At 53.9% G+C, this 18,150-nt stretch overlaps 1 protein-coding gene across 2 annotated transcripts in view; it reads left to right on the forward strand.

The window, feature by feature from the left end:
- The window catches only part of ZNF638 (zinc finger protein 638), a 73,500-nt gene that overhangs the window by 25,570 nt on the left and 29,780 nt on the right, over positions 1–18,150 (forward strand). For both annotated transcript variants that reach the window (XM_075420216.1, XM_075420218.1), the window contains exons 2-5: positions 1,837–3,457; positions 12,346–12,407; positions 12,689–12,727; positions 16,405–16,712. In XM_075420216.1, the coding sequence (XP_075276331.1) occupies positions 1,837–3,457; positions 12,346–12,407; positions 12,689–12,727; positions 16,405–16,712 (2,030 nt within the window). The remainder of the gene's footprint in view (positions 1–1,836; positions 3,458–12,345; positions 12,408–12,688; positions 12,728–16,404; positions 16,713–18,150) is intronic.

Genomic DNA, 18,150 nt, shown 5'->3' on the forward strand with positions numbered 1-18,150 from the left:
TTTAAATACAGTTGAGTTTCTTGCAGGAGGAGGGAGGTTGGGTAAGGAGCCCTGGAGGAGAGGCCGGGGTTCTGGGGCTGGGCTCTGGTGGGAGCCTTTATTATGGCTTGCTCTGTTTCTGCGGTGGGGAAGCGATAGCGTTAATGTTTCTGTAGCTGCTGTTTCTCCTGGGCCTGACTTCAGTTTGTACTCCGTTAAAATTAAAGGATTGCTAACAGAACTTACAGAAAATGCTTAACAGACAGATAGTAACAAGTTACAGGCTGTAAAACCCGAGTCTCCTGCAGCTTGTGCATGGATCACCTCTCCTGCTGTAGCTGTGTAGTTTTTATTTTTTGAGTTGTGGTTCTCAAGCTTCGAATCTTCAGTCCTGACATGACAGACATGAGAGAGGCACCTCCGTTCACTTGAAAAACTTTTGTTTCGAGTCACCTCAAGTGAGATTTGAAAACAAAACCTGTGATGGCATTAGTGTTGGTGAGACAAGAACCTCAGCGCTGCAGAAAGTCAACGCGCAAGCTCAGAAACAACTCGGAATGCCTGCGAGCCCGGTTAGGGTTCACAGAATCACAGAATAGTAGGGGTTGGAAGGGACCTCTGTGGGTCATCTAGTCCAACCCCCCTGCCCAAGCAGGGTCACCTACAGCAGGCTGCACAGGACCTTGTCCAGGCGGGGCTGGAATATCTCCAGAGAAGGAGACTCCACAGCCTCCCTGGGCAGCCTGTTCCAGTGCTCCGTCACCCTCAGAGGGAAGAAGTTCCTCCTCATGTTCAGACGGAAACACGTTACTCTAGTGAAAACCCGCCGGTAAAACTCGCTCAGAGCTGAGGCGTTGCTGCGAGAAGAACGGAACCGGCAGGTCCTCCAGCTCGGGAGACGGCAGGCTGCGCGGGGTGGAGTGAGGACAGCTGGGGATCCTCCTGCCGGTGCTGCGGCTTCGGGGCGCGGAGCTGGGCAGCCGAGGCACCTGCAGGACGCTACGAGAACGCGTTTCCCGAGCGCGCTGGTGTTGCCGTTGTTGGTAGCGTGAGCACCGCTTTGCCTTACTCTGCTGTGTTTGTACGGTCTGTCACTGCCTGCGGGGCCGGGTTCTCGGTGGGTTCGGCCGAAGGAAAAGGTGGCGGCGTCCCTTGCCGTCGCGCTTTCTTTGTGCTTGTACGTAGATGGGTTCAGTTTTTTGTACCGTTTTGCATCTTTCTGTTCAAAGCTGTGTCGATATGAAACCTTGCCCTTAACATCTGCGAAATGGAATGTTTCCAGCCACAGAATTTGAATGTTGTCACACCCTGTGAATATTTTCAGGGTATGGTCGTTTACCCACGGGAGCGGTCATGGGAGTGTCCCTCCTGAAAACCCAGCTGACTTCAGATCGCTTCCACGCTGATCTGACATCCGAGTTGTAACTGGTTGTGAATTCTCTGCAGAACGATTTCGCTTCCCACTCGTACCGCAGAAGCACGTGGAGAGAGGGCTTTCGTGTTTTGTCTCATTGCTGATAAAACAGTTCCAATTGTAAATAAATCCAAACTGTGTTGTCATGAGGAATGGAAATGTCAAGTTTCAGAAAATGCTGTTGAAAGAGTGTCATCACTAGGTATGTCATCTCTGGCGATGGACTTGTTGGGTGAAGCTCGTTTACTTAATTATCTGTTACCTGTTCTCTGCATATTAAGATTTTATGCAGCGAAAGAAAATGTTTTTGTTCAACAATACCGTTTAAACTGTCACTAAAATACTGCTTTGTGCCTTCTGTTGTTTTCTGACCGGTTCTAGAACCCACTGTGTAAAGCAGGGGAAAAGACGAAATCATCTAATACTTGTCTTTTAACTTTCAGCTTTGTGTTATTCTTGGAAAGTTTCGCACCACTTGTGAATTCCTTGAACCTTGGCATTGCGAGCCCACTTCTGTTGGGCCCTCCTCCTTTACAGCTCGCGCAGATTAAGACACAGCTGGCTCTGCAGCAGTTGACCTCGGTTGCTACCACCGGTTCTGCACCTCCTTATGCTTGGCTAAACCAGGCGTTTCTGAAAAGCGCGATGTTTAGCCCCAGAGGAACTTTACCTCCGAGGCCGAGGGGCCCTAATCCATCCGGCACGAAGCCTCCGGGATCCTTCAGGGGAGGAGGTGCGGGCGGTCCGCCGAGAAAGCCTGCGCCTGGGACGCCTCAAGGAACGCCGCAGAGGTGTTCGGGACCTGAAACCTTGCAGTGGACGGGTTCGCAGAGGATAAACGTGCGGGTCACTCTGCACAGGCCTGATCCGAGGCAGGTCAAAGGGAAGGCGAACCTGCACCAGGAGCAGAAGGTTGAGCCGCGCACGAGTCACTGGGATAGCAGCCCGTGCTCAGCTGGGCCAGCGGGGCAGAAGCCGTCCTCCTCGGCACGGATCTCGGAGCAGAACTCCAATGCCCAGAACCGCTACACGCCAGAAAGCGCTTCCAGTATTTTAGCGAGTTTTGGGCTGTCCAATGAAGATTTGGAGGAACTCAGTCGCTATCCAGACGATCAGTTAACGCCTGAAAACATGCCGCTGATCCTGAGAGAGATACGGATCCGTAAGATGGGTCATTCCGTGGCTGGGTTGCACGCTCAGAGCCGGGGAGAAGACACGATGGGTGGTGCGAGCGGCGCAGCAGTCAAGAGTAAAGTCATCGATTATGGGCACGCGAGCAAATACGGTTACACTGAAGACCCTCTTGAAGTGCGTGCGTATAATCCCAAAGTGCTGACCGAAGAGCCTCTGGAAGCACGCGTCTACAACCCCGAAGCACCCAGCGGGGAGAACAGGGAAGACTTCCAGCGAGAGCAGAACGTCTCAATGGGTGTCCCACCAGCCGGCGTGCCCTGCAATCCAGTGTTTCCGGTCGAAGAGATGATGAAACCGACGGGGTTCCAGAACGATTCCTCCAACGCTCAGGCGTTTTTCCCACCTGAGGCCACGGGGAAGGTGTCCGGCTTGTGTGCAGCACCCGCTGCCCTCCCCGTCGGGAAGCCCGTATCCCAGCCGGCGATGCCGCCCGTCATGCCGCCCATGATGCCGCCGATGATGCCTCCCTTGGCACAGCCCTTGATGCCGCCCATCATGCTGCCCGTGGTCCAGCAGCCTGTCGCCCAGCACGTCATGCCACCCATCACCCACCCGCCCTTCTCGCCTGGGCTCCTTGCGGCGATAAGCCATCACGAAAGAGGTCATCGCGAAGCCGGGCCAAGCCCGCCCAACGCCCAGAGCGGCTCGGGAGCAGCGGGGCAGAAGCCCTTCCAGACGCAGGCGGAGGGGCCGATTAAATCTCCTTTTGGTGTCGTGAAAGCGTCCTGGCTTCCCGCGTTCCTGCAGCCCGATCCCCAGAAGATAAAAAGGTTGCCCACTCCGTCGATGATGAACGACTACTATGCTACGTCTCCGAGAATATTTCCGCATATGTGTTCTCTGTGTAACATTGAATGCACTTACATGAAGGTGAGTGTCTTTCAAAGATTATTGCATAAACCTCTGCTCGGCATCTTACCTGCTGCGCTGTTTTATAAACTTAATTTTTGACCGTGTGTTAAGTGACTTGTGATGCTGTTCGCCAGCGTGGGGGCTTCCGTGCAGATGTGGAAATGCTGGAAGCGGTGCTAGTGAATTCCTGTACCTGCTGCGCAGCGAGTTCTGTTCCAAATTCCATCTCAAAGTTGCCGTGCACCTTGATATTTATTTATTTTTTTAATGTTAAAAGTGATTTCTCTCTTCTGCAATGGGTTTCAAATGACAAAACGAACCCTTTATCGGTGGAGTAAAATGCTGGCGTCATCTGGGTGACTGAAATGTGTGCCGAAACGCGGTGCCGAGCCGCGGCAGGGTGGGCGAGACGTTCGTGTGTTCAGCCCCCTGCCTGCAAAGTCAGCGTTGAGCCAAAGCAGCCCATTTATCTGCAAAAATTTAATCTTCCAAACGTGGTCTGTGTGGTGTTGGCTGTTCCGGAGAGCGAGGGCTACCACAGAGCCGGCGGCTCTGAAGCAACAACAGTTTCAGCTCTTGAGGGAGGAAAAGCGGGGAACTGGTGGGTACTGGGAGGGAGAAATCAATCTGAAAGCTGTGGTTTTTCCTGAAAGACCTAGGCTTGGTGTGTCAGAAATACAGGAGAAAGTAATTTAAAAAAAATTGAAGAATTCGTTAGTAGTGTCCTGTGTTTAAATTGTGAGTGGTCTGGGGCGCTTGGTAGCGGTTTGCAGAAACAGGCAGGGTTGCCGGCCCGTGCTGGTGCCGCGTGTGGAGAGCGCTGGGTGAGAGCCGAGACGGTGGCAGCTGCGCTGGGGCTGCAGAGCAAAAACCGATTTTCAGGTGCTTTTGGACTGGAAGCACTGAAGGCCAGGGAGGGCTGCGGCTGCTTGAAAACTTAAAGGGAAGTTTGATGTCAAATAAAAAATGTGTAAAATTGAACAGGGCGACAGATCTGGGTTGGTGTTAAGAAATGGACCGAGCACTTCAGATAAGTGTGAGCTGTTTAAATGTGAATTATTCCCTAGCGTGCTTACCGATACTTTCTAAAATGAAACAACTGTTTTTGCTATAAATACTTACTGACAAACTAACGATGACTTTTTCTGAAGAGGTTAAAGGTTACAACTTCTTGTCCTGACGGCACTGCAGTGTAGCACGTGCTCTCTGGGCATTCTGCTCCGACTGCAGCCACGCAGCCCTCTCTCCCTGCCCCAGCTGCTGCCAGCTCTGGTGGGTATGAGCCGTGTCCAGCCCGGTGTCATTTCCTTGACGTGCACCCGCTGCTGCGTAGGCGGTTCAGACTCTTTGGAGACCTCACAGGGCAAGCCATGCCGAGACAACAGCGTTGCAAAATAACCAGAAGAGTTAAGGGTTTGTGTTTTTATTTTCTTACTGCAAAAAATAAGTTTGTTCAAGAAATGTTAATCTTGTGTATGAATGAATTCTGAAAAATAATTCCTCTTATTTTCAGTTTTACGGTTTGGTTTCGCAAATAAAGTTGCCGTCTCTCGGTCGCATGGTTAGAGGTGACCTGAATGTTCCGTTTTTTGTCTGGAAAGTTGTGCTCGGCGTTGCAGAGGCGGCAGGCGGAGCGGCACCCTTGAACGGCCGGAGGAGCGGTGGGGAAATGGCGCAGCAGGAACCGATGGTCGCGTGGGGTAGGACTTGCGTCAAGAAATGGTGGTTTCCCACAGAACGTGGATCCTGTTTGCCGCAGTGTTGTGAAATCGTGGTTGAAGAACAAGTTGATGGAAGAGGACCTGTTGAAGGCCACGCGAAGCTGCTCGGGCGGCTCGGGATGTCCCGGCTGAGCGGGCGCCTGGAGGTGCGTTCTGGAGAAGGCGTTTGCCGCCCCAGCCGTCCCCTCCTGCACGCCGTGGGAGAAGAGGGGCTGGGCAAGCTGGACGGGCTCTCAGTCTCCCAGCACCCGTGTGGACGGACTGGATCTTCAGCGCGGTTTTGAGGTTGAAGTGACTAGAAACCGTGCTTTCTGGTGTGCAGTACCACGTTGTAACAAGCAGTTGAAGAGTGCTGTGTTGTAAAATGTCTTTGTAAGGTGGCGACTTGGGAAGAAAGTAGGCAAGCAAAGCGGGTAACGTGGAGCAAGAATGGATGAGGATGGTGAAAGCTACCGAATGAGGAGAGCCTTTGCTTTATCCACGGAATCACAGAATGGTTGGGGTTGGCAGGGCCCTCTGGGGTCCCCCAGCCCAGCCCCCTGCCCAAGCAGGGTCACCCGGAGCAGGGGGCACAGGACCTTGTCCAGGCGGGGCTGGAATATCTCCAGAGAAGGAGACTCCACAGCCTCCCTGGGCAGCCTGGGCCAGGGCTCCGGCACCCTCAGAGGGAAGAAGTTCTTCCTCGGGTTCAGCTGGAGCTTCCTCTGCTCCAGTTTGTGCCCGTTGCCCCTTGTCCTGTCGCTGGGCACCCCTGGAAAGAGTCTGGCCCCGTCCTCCTGACCCCCCCCCTGCAGATATTTAGAGGCATTTCGAAGGTCCCCTCTCAGCCTTCTCTTCTCCAGGCTGAACAAGCCCAGCTCCCTCAGCCTCTCCTCGTAGGGGAGATGCTCCAGTCCCCTCCTCATCCTCATAGCCCTGTATCCAGCGCTTGAAGAGGCTGGGTGTCTGAGAAACAAAGTTTCAGTGATGCTAAAATGATGGATTTCAAGTTCCGGTTATTCATGGTGATGAGCTGTCTGTTTTCATAGATTCTTTTAATCCAGTCTTGCACTGAAGTGCAAACTCATCTGGGGTTCGTGGTCTTGCCAGGGTTGAAGCAGAAGCTGCGTTGCCTGTCGGAAGAGAGTTCCAGTGTGTCACCTGGCATTGGGTTATTAAAATTACAGGATTATGGCTGGAGGCGAGACCCAGCTCGTGCTCCTGGCGAGTCAGGAAGCCCCAGGAACTGTCTGGCAGAAGGGTGGCGTTGGCGTCGTCCGACCTGTGCCCCCCTCGTTCTGCCAGCTTGGCTCTCCCGTCGCTGCGGTGGGGACACTGCCGGAGTTCTGGCCTGGAGCGAAAGGTGCTGCTGCTGTTCCCCTGAGCATCCCATCGGTTCTCCCTGTAGGTCTTTCCTCTTCAGTATCTAACTTGCTTAATTACCGAGGTGTCAGGAGCTGAAGATGGCCTCGGGATGTCTACGTTCTAGCAAAACACCGAATTCTGCGCTGAGTGTCATGCAGCTAAGCGAGTAAATGTTTTTTCTATTTTCTTTTGCAATCTGAAAAGAATCCTGAACACCTACAGAGCTATTTGTATAGATTTGAAGGTGGGGTTTTTTTTGCTAATACGCTGTTCAGAAGTTAAAATATCTTCTGTCTGCATAGCATAGCTGTCCATGAAAAGTACATTTTTTTTTTAAGCTTTGTGGCTTTTTTCTAAAGCACGGGGATGATGCTGGCGTGCGAGGAGACGTGGCAGGTCAGCAGCTGCCAGATAAGCTGCCTGCAGTGCGGGGCCGAATGCGAAGGCCGCTCCAGCTGTCGTGCCACGGGCTTTGGAGAGACTGTTCAGCATTGCTCTAGCGACCAGAAGGGTTCCCTGGATCTTCAGCCACAGGCGAGGGGAGCGTTGGTGCCTTGACGGTGCCTCTGGCCGGCCCGGGTGGCTCTTGCTGCCGGGTTTGGTCAGAGCTGAGCGGGGAGAAGCGCTGCGCTTTGAGTCCACGGTGCAGCTGGAGACCGCAGACCGCTGCCTGTGTCCTTCAGACGAGCACCAGCTCTCTCGTGGGCTGCTTAGCTCTCTGAAATACCATGGGCTTGTGGTAAACAATGATTACCCTGGACTTCGAAGCTGGTTGTTGTTGGAGCGGCGTCGGAAACGTGAAAGATCTGTCCCTGTTTCTGTCTTGTGTTAGGAAGGTTTCCGTGGCTTTGTCCGAGCTGGCTGTACACGGTGCTGTGGTAGAAGAAAAGGTGTAGTCACAGAGGTGGGCTTTTGGAAAACGAGTTGATGCTGAGGTCACCTGGTGATCTGGAAGGTGTCCTCAAAAACCTGTGCGTTTGTGTCCTGCAGCATTTTTTCAGGGGAGAGTGCGCAGTTCTGCGCTGAGATGGAAACCCACCGCAGCGTTGTCTGCTTTCAGACGCCTTTACAAACCCCCCAACACACTGAAACGCTTTATAAATGTTTCGTGGGGCAGCTTCATTTTCAGCTGGAGGTTGTGGATGTGTTGGAGTAATAAAGTGTGATTTCTCTGTTTCCAAACAGATGTCACTTTTGGAACAAAGCAGATTTGCAGCGTTGCCAGCACGAGGGATCATATTTACCATGTATTACAGTTTTTGTTTTCTAACTCAGATAGTTTTAAAGTGAGGGTGGTGTCTTCTCGGGCTTGAGATTGCGTAAAGTCATGGGGACTCGTTGTTCTCCACAGAACTTGTGAATCCTTTGCTGCAGTAAGGGCACAAAATAGTGGCTAGTCCATTTTATTCCCAGTTTTTCCACATAATGCCATGCTGTGAAACCAGCACAGACAGGAGCAGGTTCTGTCCCGGTGCGTGACTGCCTGACCACCATCAGAAGAGGCCAGTTTGGAGACTGGAGACACTGCCAGCTGCTGCTTCAGGACCTTTTTGGTGGCGCAGCGTGGGCAGCAAACAGGAGGAGCTGGAAGCCTTCTCCACCGAGGAGTGGATCCAGTGTGGAGAGCTGTCCCTGAAGAACAGCCACGAGCAGGTTGAGAGCTGAAGGGGAGGGATTGGAGACCGAGGTCTGCTCTAGGCCACCTAGTCAAGGAGAGCCTACTGAGCGAGCCTGGTTCCTCCAGCTCCAGGAGGCTTCGTGCTCGCAGGCTCTGGACCTGCTGGGGGGCTCCAGCCACCCCCACATCTGCGGGAAGACAGCACGGCGAGCTGTGGGCAACCCCCGAGACTCCTGGAGAGCATGGAGGAGAACTTCTTCAGGCTGGTAACAGGCAGCCCTGCCTGAGGGGATGCGATACTGGACCTGCTGGGCACCGACGCGAGTGAGCTCATCGGTGGTGTCAAGCCTGGAGGCAGCCCAGGCTGCAGGGATCACGCACAGGTGGAGTTCATGGTCCTGAGGGATGAGGGTCAGGGGAAGAGTAGAGTCAGGGCCCTGAATTTTAGGAAAGCAAACTTCCAGCTCTTCGAGGATGGAGTCAGCAGGACCCCTGGGATACTGCCCTCGGGGACAGGGGAGCGGAACAGAGCTGGCAGATCTTTCAGGACACTTTCCACAGAGCGCAGGAGCTCTCGATCCCCGGGTGTAAGAAACCAGGGAAGGAAGGTGAGAGACCAGCATGGCTGAGTCGAGACGGGCTGGTCAGACCACAGGGCAAGAAGGTGGTGCCCAGGTGGTGGGAGCAGGGACAGGGATCCCGGGCACAGTGCAGGGACGCTGCCCGGGTGTGCACGGATGGGGCCAGGAGGGCCAGGGCGCAGCGGGAGCTGAGCTTGGTGAGGGACGCAGGGAGTAACAAGATGGGCTTCTGCAGGTACGTCAGCCAGAAGAGGAAGGTCAGAGAAAGCGCACCCCGCTATGAGCAAGGCTGGCAAGCTGGGAACAACGGACGAGGCGAAGGCTGAGGGACCCAACAACTTTTTTGCCTCGGTCTTCACTGGCAGCCTCTCTACCCACAGCTCTCGAGAGCGTGGACCGCAGGATGGGGACTGGGGGAGTAAAGTCCCACTGTAGGAGAAGATGGGGTTTGTGACCGCCTGAGGAACCCGACCACACACAGGTCTGTGGGCCCTGAGGAGATGCACCCCGGAGTCCGGAGGGAGTTGGCCCATGGAGCTGCCAAGCCACTCTCCAGGATACCTGACAGGTCCTGGCCGTCAGGTGAAGGCCCTGGTGACTGGAAGAAGGGAAACGTTGTGCTCATTTTTAGCAAGGGTGGACAGGAGGACCCTGGGCACTGCTGACCTCTCAGCCTGCCCTCTGTGCTGGGGAAGATCATGGAGCAGCTCCTCCCAGAAGCTCTGCTGAGGCCCAGGGAGGGCAGGGAGGTGACTGGAGACAGCCAGCACGGCTTCACCAAGGGCATGTCCTGCCTGACCAACCCAGTGGCCTTCTGCGATGGCGTGACCGCACCAGTGGACAAGGGAGGAGCTATGGATGTCGTCTGCTTGGACTTCTGTAAGGCCTTTGGTATGAGGGTGGTGAGGCCCTGGCCCAGACTGCCCCGAGGAGCTGGGGCTGCCCCCTCCCTGGCAGGGCTCAAGGCCAGGTTGGACGGGGCTGGGAGCAGCCTGGGCTGGGGGAAGAGGTCCCTGCCCGTGGCAGGGGCTTGGGACGAGATGGTCTGTCAGGTCCCTTCCACCCAGCCCGTTCCGTGACCCACAGGTAGCAGATTTGCCAGTGGTGCACATTTGGGCTGTGGGACGCTGGCTGCAAGGTGTCACCCGTTCCAGGGCTGATGGAGTGGTGGTGCTGGGAAGGGATCCTGTCCTTTGCCGGGAAGGATCCTTCTTTGGGGACAGACTTGCCCGGGGAGTGGAATATTTCTGAAGACTGAGAAGGGCGAGGAATTAAAGAGGAGGAATACGCGTAGATGAAGGCTTCTGTAACTGGGTGAAATGCAAGAGGGCACTGGTATAATGCAAGCTTGGAGAAGAGAAGAATGTCCTGTTTGTTAGGGAGCAGAATGTCTCTTTGTAGGCCTGCCAGTCTTGTTCGTGCTCGTTGGACCAGTAGCTAAAGCCCCTTGGGAGCGGAGCGGCCTCCCTCGGGACACCGTGGGCGCGTTCTTCCTTCGGGGCCACGGGACTGGGAGCCTCGGAGCCCGATTGCCGCTCGCTTCCACAGATGAGTTTGCTTTCATCCTGGAGTGATAGTTCTCCGTTTTTGCTGTCGAGCTTGAAGGCTGTCGGTGCGTAGGATTGCTCAGTGGTGGCGTGTCACTGGGGACAAAACCCCGCGTGTGAGGGCGGATTGCTGGCTCCGGTGTGCGCGCGGTGCCGCGGCTGCACGTCGTCCGCTCTCGGTTTGCCTCGGTGCAGCCGGGGAGAGCAGCGCTTTTCCCTCTGCACGTGAACAGAATCTGTTCCTGAACGCGGCTGGGTAAAGCTGTTGGTGCCTGTCGGAGATTGCTTCGCCAGTATGTCTGCTTCTTCAGGAAATGAGAAGGAGTCTTGTGCTTAAAATGTACGTTAGTGGCTTTATAAACAGCTTGGGTCGCTGCCTCGCAGCACGCTGCAGCGTTGAGAGGCTGCTCACAGAATCACTGAATGGTCGGGGTTGGAAGGGACCTCTGTGGGTCACCCAGCCCAACCCCCTGCCCAAGCAGGGTCACCCAGAGCAGAGGGCACAGGACCTTGTCCAGGCGGGGCTGGAATATCTCCAGAGAAGGAGACTCCACAGCCTCCCTGGGCAGCCTGGGCCAGGGCTCCGGCACCCTCAGAGGGAAGAAGTTCTTCCTCGGGTTCAGCTGGAGCTTCCTGTGCTTCAGTTTGTGCCCGTTGCCCCTTGTCCTGGTGCTGGGCACCACTGGAAAGAGTCTGGCCCCGTCCTCCTGACCCCCCCCCTGCAGATATTTAGGGGCATTTCGAAGGTCCCCTCTCAGCCTTCTCTTCTCCAGGCAGAACAAGCCCAGCTCCCTCAGCCTCTCCTCGTAGCAGAGATGCTCCAGTCCCCTCCTCATCCTCGCAGCCCTGTGCTGGACTCTCTCCAGCAGCTCCTCATCTTTCTTGAACTGGGGAGCCCAGCACTGGACCCAGGACTCCAGATGAGGCCTGGTGTGGATGCCAGGACCGGCTCTTTTCCCCGCTCTCTGTGCTGCCGGAGGGCACAAAGCTAACCCTGCCCTGGTCGCGTTCGTTCCGCCAGCCCGCGGGCTCCGAGGGCACCAGCGCTGCGTTCAGCGGCTCTGTCAGTGAACGAGAGGGCTGGGTGCTGCCAACAGTGCAGTTCAGCAGCTTGTGTGTTAGAAACCAGGGCGTGCTTAGAAAAAGTGACGTGTAATTCCACATCTGCAAATTATTTCGTCAAGCCTTGCTTGCCAGTTGCGTTATTCAGCCAAAATTATCTGTTTTAAAAGATCACAGCAGCCAGAAGTTGGATTTTTAAGCACGCTCAGTAGTTGTTGGGGATGACCTGTGATGCCTTTCAGCTTCGGAGCACGCAGTATCTCTTCTCGATAGCAAACTGACCACAGCTTTCGCTCAGTTTGCTTTCATAACAATCATACAAGAATTACATCTCCAGGCATAGTTTCCCCTCCTAGGGACGGATTCTGTGGTTAGAGCTAAACCTGTGCTGAAGGATTTTTCAGGATTGAGGGCGTTGTGCTCTGGATTTGCCTGGTGCTTAACCCATCGGTTATTCCCAAGTAAAACATCTGTTATGGTTTTTTAAATATAAATCAGTGCGTGTGTGAAGCAGCTCATCAGACTTTCTGCCTGACCTTTAGCTGTGACGTTATGAGGAGTGAACGTTCTTGAGCTCACGGCATGAGAAGTCAAGGCTCTGCAGAAATGAGGTTTGGCTTAAAGAGACCACGCTGTGTCGGGCTCGCTGGTTGATTCAGCCCAGTTTGCTGGGCTGTGTCCATCCGTCCCACAAGCTGAGAAGACCGCTCCGAGCTTTCTCTCTTCCCATACGGCCGGCCGGTGGATCAGCCTTTTGCAGTAGAAGTGTGGTGAGGACAACCCAGTCATGGGACGCGTTTGGTTCAGCTTCCACTTAGATTCCTTTGTGTTCTCTGAGACCATTTGAGAACCATCAAGGATTTTCTTCTTTAGCTTAAAGAGTCATAATTTGAAGCGAGAGATTTGACCTTGACATTCGTGAAGTTAAATTTGATGGAAGGTGAAATTCGCCACCACGTAACTAGAAATTGTGGTCGAATGTGAACCCTTTCCGTGCTAACCACGCTTCTCTGGATGTCTTTTCTCCTCTTAGGACTGGATTCTGCACCAGAACACCGCTCCTCACATCGAAAGCTGCCGCCAGCTACGCCAACAGTAAGGAACCTGCTTAAAACGTCCCCGTAGTGCACAAAGTGTTCCCTGTGCGTGCACGTGGCCGTGGCAGTGGGCTTGTTGGGTCTCCTGAACTGGGTGGTGGGTGTCCGGGCGCTGTTCGGGACCGGCTTTAGACCCTTAGGGGATGAACTGACGCTTGGTGCTTCGGGGGTCCTCGATGGGAACGTTTGTCTCTGAAAGCTGCCGCGCGTGAGCGAGAATTGTGCTCAGGAGGCAAATTCAGCTTTTTCACTGACGCTGGTGCTTTTAACATTTCACAGATACCCTGACTGGAACCCCGAGTCTCACTCCTCAAAGAGGTAACTGCTTTTGCTTACGGGTTGCTTTGAATTAGTTGCTGTTAGAAACGTGGCAATTAATGCAATTAATTTTTCCGTTTTGCTTGCTGGCAAGCTCTGTTAGTGGTGTCGTGATTTCATTATAAAATTCTGTGGGGTGCTGTTGTGGTTTTTGTCCTGAGTTTGTTTCACAGTGTAAGTGGCACGGTATCTAAAGTGCCTCCAGAAGGGTGAGAGCATCTCTGCTGCCAGGAGAGGCTGAGGGAGCTGGGCTTGTTCAGCCTGGAGAAGAGAAGGCTGCGAGGGGACCTTCGAAATGCCTCTAAATATCTGCAGGGGGGGGGTCAGGAGGATGGGGCCAGACTCTTCCCAGTGGTGCCCAACGACAGGAGAAGAGGCAACGGGCACAAACTGGAGCAGAGGAAGCTCCAGCTGAACCCGAGGAAGAACTTCTTCCCTCTGAGGGTGCCGGAGCCCTGGCCCAGGCTGCCCAGGGAGGCTGTGGAGTCTCCTTCTCTGGAGATATTCCAGCCCCGCCTGGCCGCGGTGCTGTGCCCCCTGCTCTGGGTGACCCTGCTTGGGCAGGGGGCTGGGCTGGGGGACCCCAGAGGGCCCTGCCAACCCCACCACTCTGGGATTCTGTGAGAGTGAAGTCTGTAGAGAGCCTGAAGACTGATAGCCCGAGCAGACTGCCCTCGAGCCTGCTAACCGTGCTCCCGTTAGTCCTGCCGTGCTGGCCGGAGGAGCCGAGCGAGGCTCAAGCAAGTTTGCTGATGACACCAAACTGGGAGGTGTGGTAGATACACCAGCAGGCTGTGCTGCCATTCAGCGTGACCTGGATAGGCTGGAAAGCTGGGCAGAGAGGAACCTGATGAGGTTCAACAAGGGCAAGTGCAGGGTCCTGCCCCTGGGGAGGAACAACCCCAGGCACCAGTACAGGCTTGGGGCGGCCCTGCTGGAGAGCAGCTCTGCGGAGAGGGACCTGGGCGTCCTGGTGGACGACAGGTTAACCATGAGCCAGCAGTGTGCCCTGGCTGCCAAGAAAGCCAATGGGATCCTGGGGTGCATCAAGAAGAGTGTGGCCAGCAGGACAAGGGAGGTTCTCCTTCCCCTCTACACTGCCCTGGTGAGGCCTCATCTGGAGTACTGTGTCCAGTTCTGGGCTCCCCAGTTCAAGAAGGATGAAGAGCTACTGGAGAGAGTCCAGCAGAGGGCTACAAGGATGAGGAGGGGACTGGAGCATCTCCACTACGAGGAGAGGTTGAGGGAACTGGGCTTGTTCAGCCTGAAGAAGAGAAGGCTGCGAGGGGATCTTATAAATGCCTACAAATATCTGCAGGGTGGGTGTCAGGAGGATGGGGCCAAGCTCTTTTCAGTGGTGCCCAGCGACAGGACAAGGGGCAATGGGCACAAACTGAGGCACAGGAAGTTCCGTCTGAAGATGAGGAAGAACTTCTTCCCTCTGAGGGTGCCGGAGCCCTGGCCCAGGCTGCCCAGGGAGGCTGTGGAGTCTCCTTCTCTGGAGATATTCCAGACCCTCCTGGATGCGGTGCTGTGCAGCCTGCTCTGGGTGACCCTGCTTGGGCAGGGGGCTGGGCTGGGTGACCCACAGAGGTCCCTGCCAACCCCTACTATTCTGTGATTCTGTGATTCTGTGAGGCTGAGGGGTGCGGGCTCACTGGGCGGACTGTGTGAGTGATTCCTGACCTTCAGACCCATTCTGGTTTCCAGTTAAGCCGCTCCCTGTCGCAGCCTGAGACCAGTTGGATGACGGGCGTGTTAGTGCGAGCTCGGATTTCACAGCCGCTGCAGTCCCTAGGTCCCGTGGGGAGCTGCGGGATCGCAAGCTGGAAACACGCTGGAATTCAGGAACTCCTCTCTCTTCTGCCCTGTGGAATTCTGCTGGTTACTATTAATTCTTTTTTAAAAACGTCCCCTGTGGCCTAATTCTGCTTGAATCTCAGCAAGATTGTTTTACTGGGTCAATATTTGTACGCATTTTGATTTACATACAAGTAGGAACGATAGGACTTTAATTATGGCTGGATTTTCCTGTGACTTTGCATTAATTAGTTTGACACAATTCCTGGGAAGCTGACTATTCAGTTTAAGAAAAAAAAAAAGCGTTACAAAGCTGAGTATGTAGGGCGGGTTAATTTGCAGGGTGCATCTGAGGCCTCTCCATGTTCTAAACAAGGAGAAATAGAACTTTAAAGAGAGAAATAAAGCAAATATGCTTTTGAAACTTTCACGAGGAGAAGAATTGTATTTTAAAACCTCAAGCTGGGTGAGGTGTCCAGGGGTGCTGGTGGTGCCTCAGCCGAGGCGAAGGGATCTGCTCTTCGCTGGAGGACCTTGATGAAGTGGAGAAGTGTTTAATAGAGCTTTTTGTGAGCGAGGGAGCTTCGGTGCTCGCGGGTGGGTCGGGAGCTGTGTTTTAGGGTGGTGCTTTCTCCCACCCGTGCTGACGAGCGCATGCCTCCCGCGGGGAGGGTCCGGATGCAGCTGGAGGCTCTCGGTGGCCGCAGTCCGGCGGTCCGGTCTCGGGGCAGGGTCGGTGGGCTTGCCCTGTCCTGTTCACGCTCTGGTACCTCTCTTCGTGCTTGCTGTTTGTAAATTGTGGCGCTTTGTTAGTGCCTGCAAACGTTCAGCACAGGAATGATGGGATTTACATCATTTGCATGGATTTTTCACGATGTTCGAAACGCGCTAATTAAGTGACGCTGTGAGGCTTTAATCCCTGGGGTGGGGTGGGATGGAATTTAGGAGACCTGAGGGTTGTCCAGCTGTCCTCATCTCGCTGCTGGCCAGAAAGGCTGGGCAGCAGCTCCCTCGGTTGTCTGTCATTCCCTTCTCCTGGCTGTCCGTCTTCTCTCCTCGACCTGTTTTGTTGTGGAGGAACCTTGTCTAACCACAGTCTTAGGCAGCGAGAACAGGGCTCGACCTGCCGATTCACTAAGCCCTGATGCTCCAGATGAAGCCACTTTCCAGTTGCAATGTGGACTTCTCTTCCACGTTGTGTTAAGAGACACAGCCTGCCAGCTGACCAGCCCGTATGAAATGTTCTGGATATTGAGGCGAATGCTCTGGCGGTTTTCAAGGTTTTCCCTTTTGCTCCCATGATCTGTCCTGGCAGGGTTTTACTGTGCCTGGCTGCCGTCGCTGTCTCCAAGAGGGACTGTTTCTCTCAGGGATGTCCTCACTGTTGCATCTTTCCATGTTCCTCATCGAGTCGACCTCTCTAGGGAGCAGAAGGATGCAGGCCACGTAGATTTATGTAGTCCTCTCAGATCTCTCTTTCAGTCTCTGTTCATCTTCTAGACAGAACGTCTCAAGGTTGCTTACTTCCAAACTAAATCTGGAAGAAGCAAGGAAAGTATCTTAATTCCTTACTCTGTCATGTATCCTTTTCCTGTTATTTTTTTCACAGCACTGCAGCTGGTGACCTCGGTGTTCTGTACAGCTTTGTCCTGTACCAGGCAGGTTTTTCTCTCCTGCTTGCTTCTTCTCAGTTCCATCTACCCATCCTAAATTCATACAGCAAACGTGTTCCCAGTACGTGAAGTGTGTTTGCTAACAAATTAGACCCTAACTTTGTCAGTTTGGGTTCTTTTTTGCAGAAAGTAGGTTTTAACAGACTTGGATTAATGAGTCTTTTCTGCCTGGTCAAAACTCGCTCTATGCCTTTATTCTGATAGGAATGCTGGCGACAGAAAAGAAAACCAGACCCCGCGGCGTCGATCCAACTCTGCCAGCCCCAGTCCCCGGCGGTCGAGGTTCACAGGCTCTGGCTATGCTCTGCGCCGGTCGCGGTCGCGGTCCAGGAGCCCTGGCCGCTTCAGGTCAACAAGGCCGAGGAGTCGAAGCCCACGGCAGATGCGACGCCTTAGCCCCAGACACCGGTCCAGGTCACCGCAGCGCTCCAGAAACCCGCTAAGAACCAGTTCGCGACCTCAGAGGTCTTCCAGCAATGACTGGGCATCGAGGAGGTCAACCCGGTCTCAAGGTACGGGGGGTGGGTACGCGCTGCCAGGCTGACACTTCCTGTAATTTTGGGAAAACCGAGTGGATTTCAAAAGGTCCAGGTGCCACCTGGGCGTTTTTTGTAGCAAAATTCTGTTTCTAAAAGCAGCTTTTCCTTTTGCTGTTGCTTTGTGAGAAGTAGGCTGGGGGAAAAAAGGGGCATGCTGAAAGGCCTGAAGCCTTCCTCGTGTGGTGTCAGGAATTGGGCAAGGGTATCAGATACCTGTGGAACCAAGTGTCTGTTCCAAGCGTGCTCAGTGTTTAAGCCAGTCCGGACAGTCAAGAACTGAAGACAATGGAAGGTTCTCCTTCCTTCAGCACCAGAACAGGAGCTCTGTGAAGGCAGTGTAGATGAGGAGGAGGAAAATTTAACAGGCTGCCCAGGGAGGCTGTGGAGTCTCCTTCTCTGGAGATATTCCAGCCCTGCCTGGACAAGGTCCTGTGCAGCCTGCTCTGGGTGACCCTGCTTGGGCAGGGGGCTGGGCTGGGTGACCCCCAGAGGTCCCTTCCAACCCTGACCATTCTGTGATTCTGTGATTCTGGGATTCTGTAAATGCAGTGCTCAGAAGCTGCGTGGAGTGGAGGTTCAGTTTACAGGGAAAGCAGCGTGTTTGGAAAATAAGAGTGTGGTACGTGGAAGACTTTCAGTGAAACATCCTTTGTAAGAGTTAAGTTCATAGAGTCGTAGAATGGTTTGGGTTAGAAGGCACCTTAAAGCTCATCTGGTTCCAACCCCCCTGCCATGAGCAGGGACATCTCCCACCAGCCCAGGGTGCTCAGAGCTCCATCCAGCCTGGCCTTGGACCCTGCCAGGGAGGGGGCAGCCACAGCTTCTCTGGGCAGCCTGGGCCAGGGCCTCATCACCCTCCTGGGGAAGAGTTTCTTCCTAATCTCTAATCTCAATCTGCCCTCTTTTAGTTTAGAGCCGTTCCCCCTTGTTTGTTGCGCCGCTGTGTGCCTCTCCGTTCAGCTTCTGCTGTTCTAGGAAAGCTGTGTGAGCTTGCTCGGTTCCATGAAGTTCATTCTGAGCTCAGTCTCTGGCTGAAATGCCAATTTGTTTAGAGTTTTTGTTCCTTTTTAAATTCTGAAGAGAAAAATACAATAGGGGAATTTTAAAAGGTTGGCTGTTTTCTCTGAGCTGTGTGCTGTGGCGTTTGTGTGCTTTCAGAAAATGAAAAGGTCCAGAGCTCTTGTGGGGAAGAAGTCTGGGAGAAAAGTTGTGGAGGGACGGGCAGTTTCAGAGACCTTCGCAAGGGTAAAAGGGAAGCCATTCTAGTGTAGAATAATGAGGGGAAGAGGCAATTAATAACCAAAATATAAATTTTCCACAGAAAGCAAGCATGCAGGAAATTAATGTTGTATCAGATCGTTAAAGAATAATTTAAAACAGAATGTCAGTCTGTAGGACAAAGAGCAAGACA

Source organism: Opisthocomus hoazin, chromosome 5 (genome assembly GCF_030867145.1).
Source record: "Opisthocomus hoazin isolate bOpiHoa1 chromosome 5, bOpiHoa1.hap1, whole genome shotgun sequence".
Lineage (NCBI taxonomy): Eukaryota > Metazoa > Chordata > Aves > Opisthocomiformes > Opisthocomidae > Opisthocomus > Opisthocomus hoazin.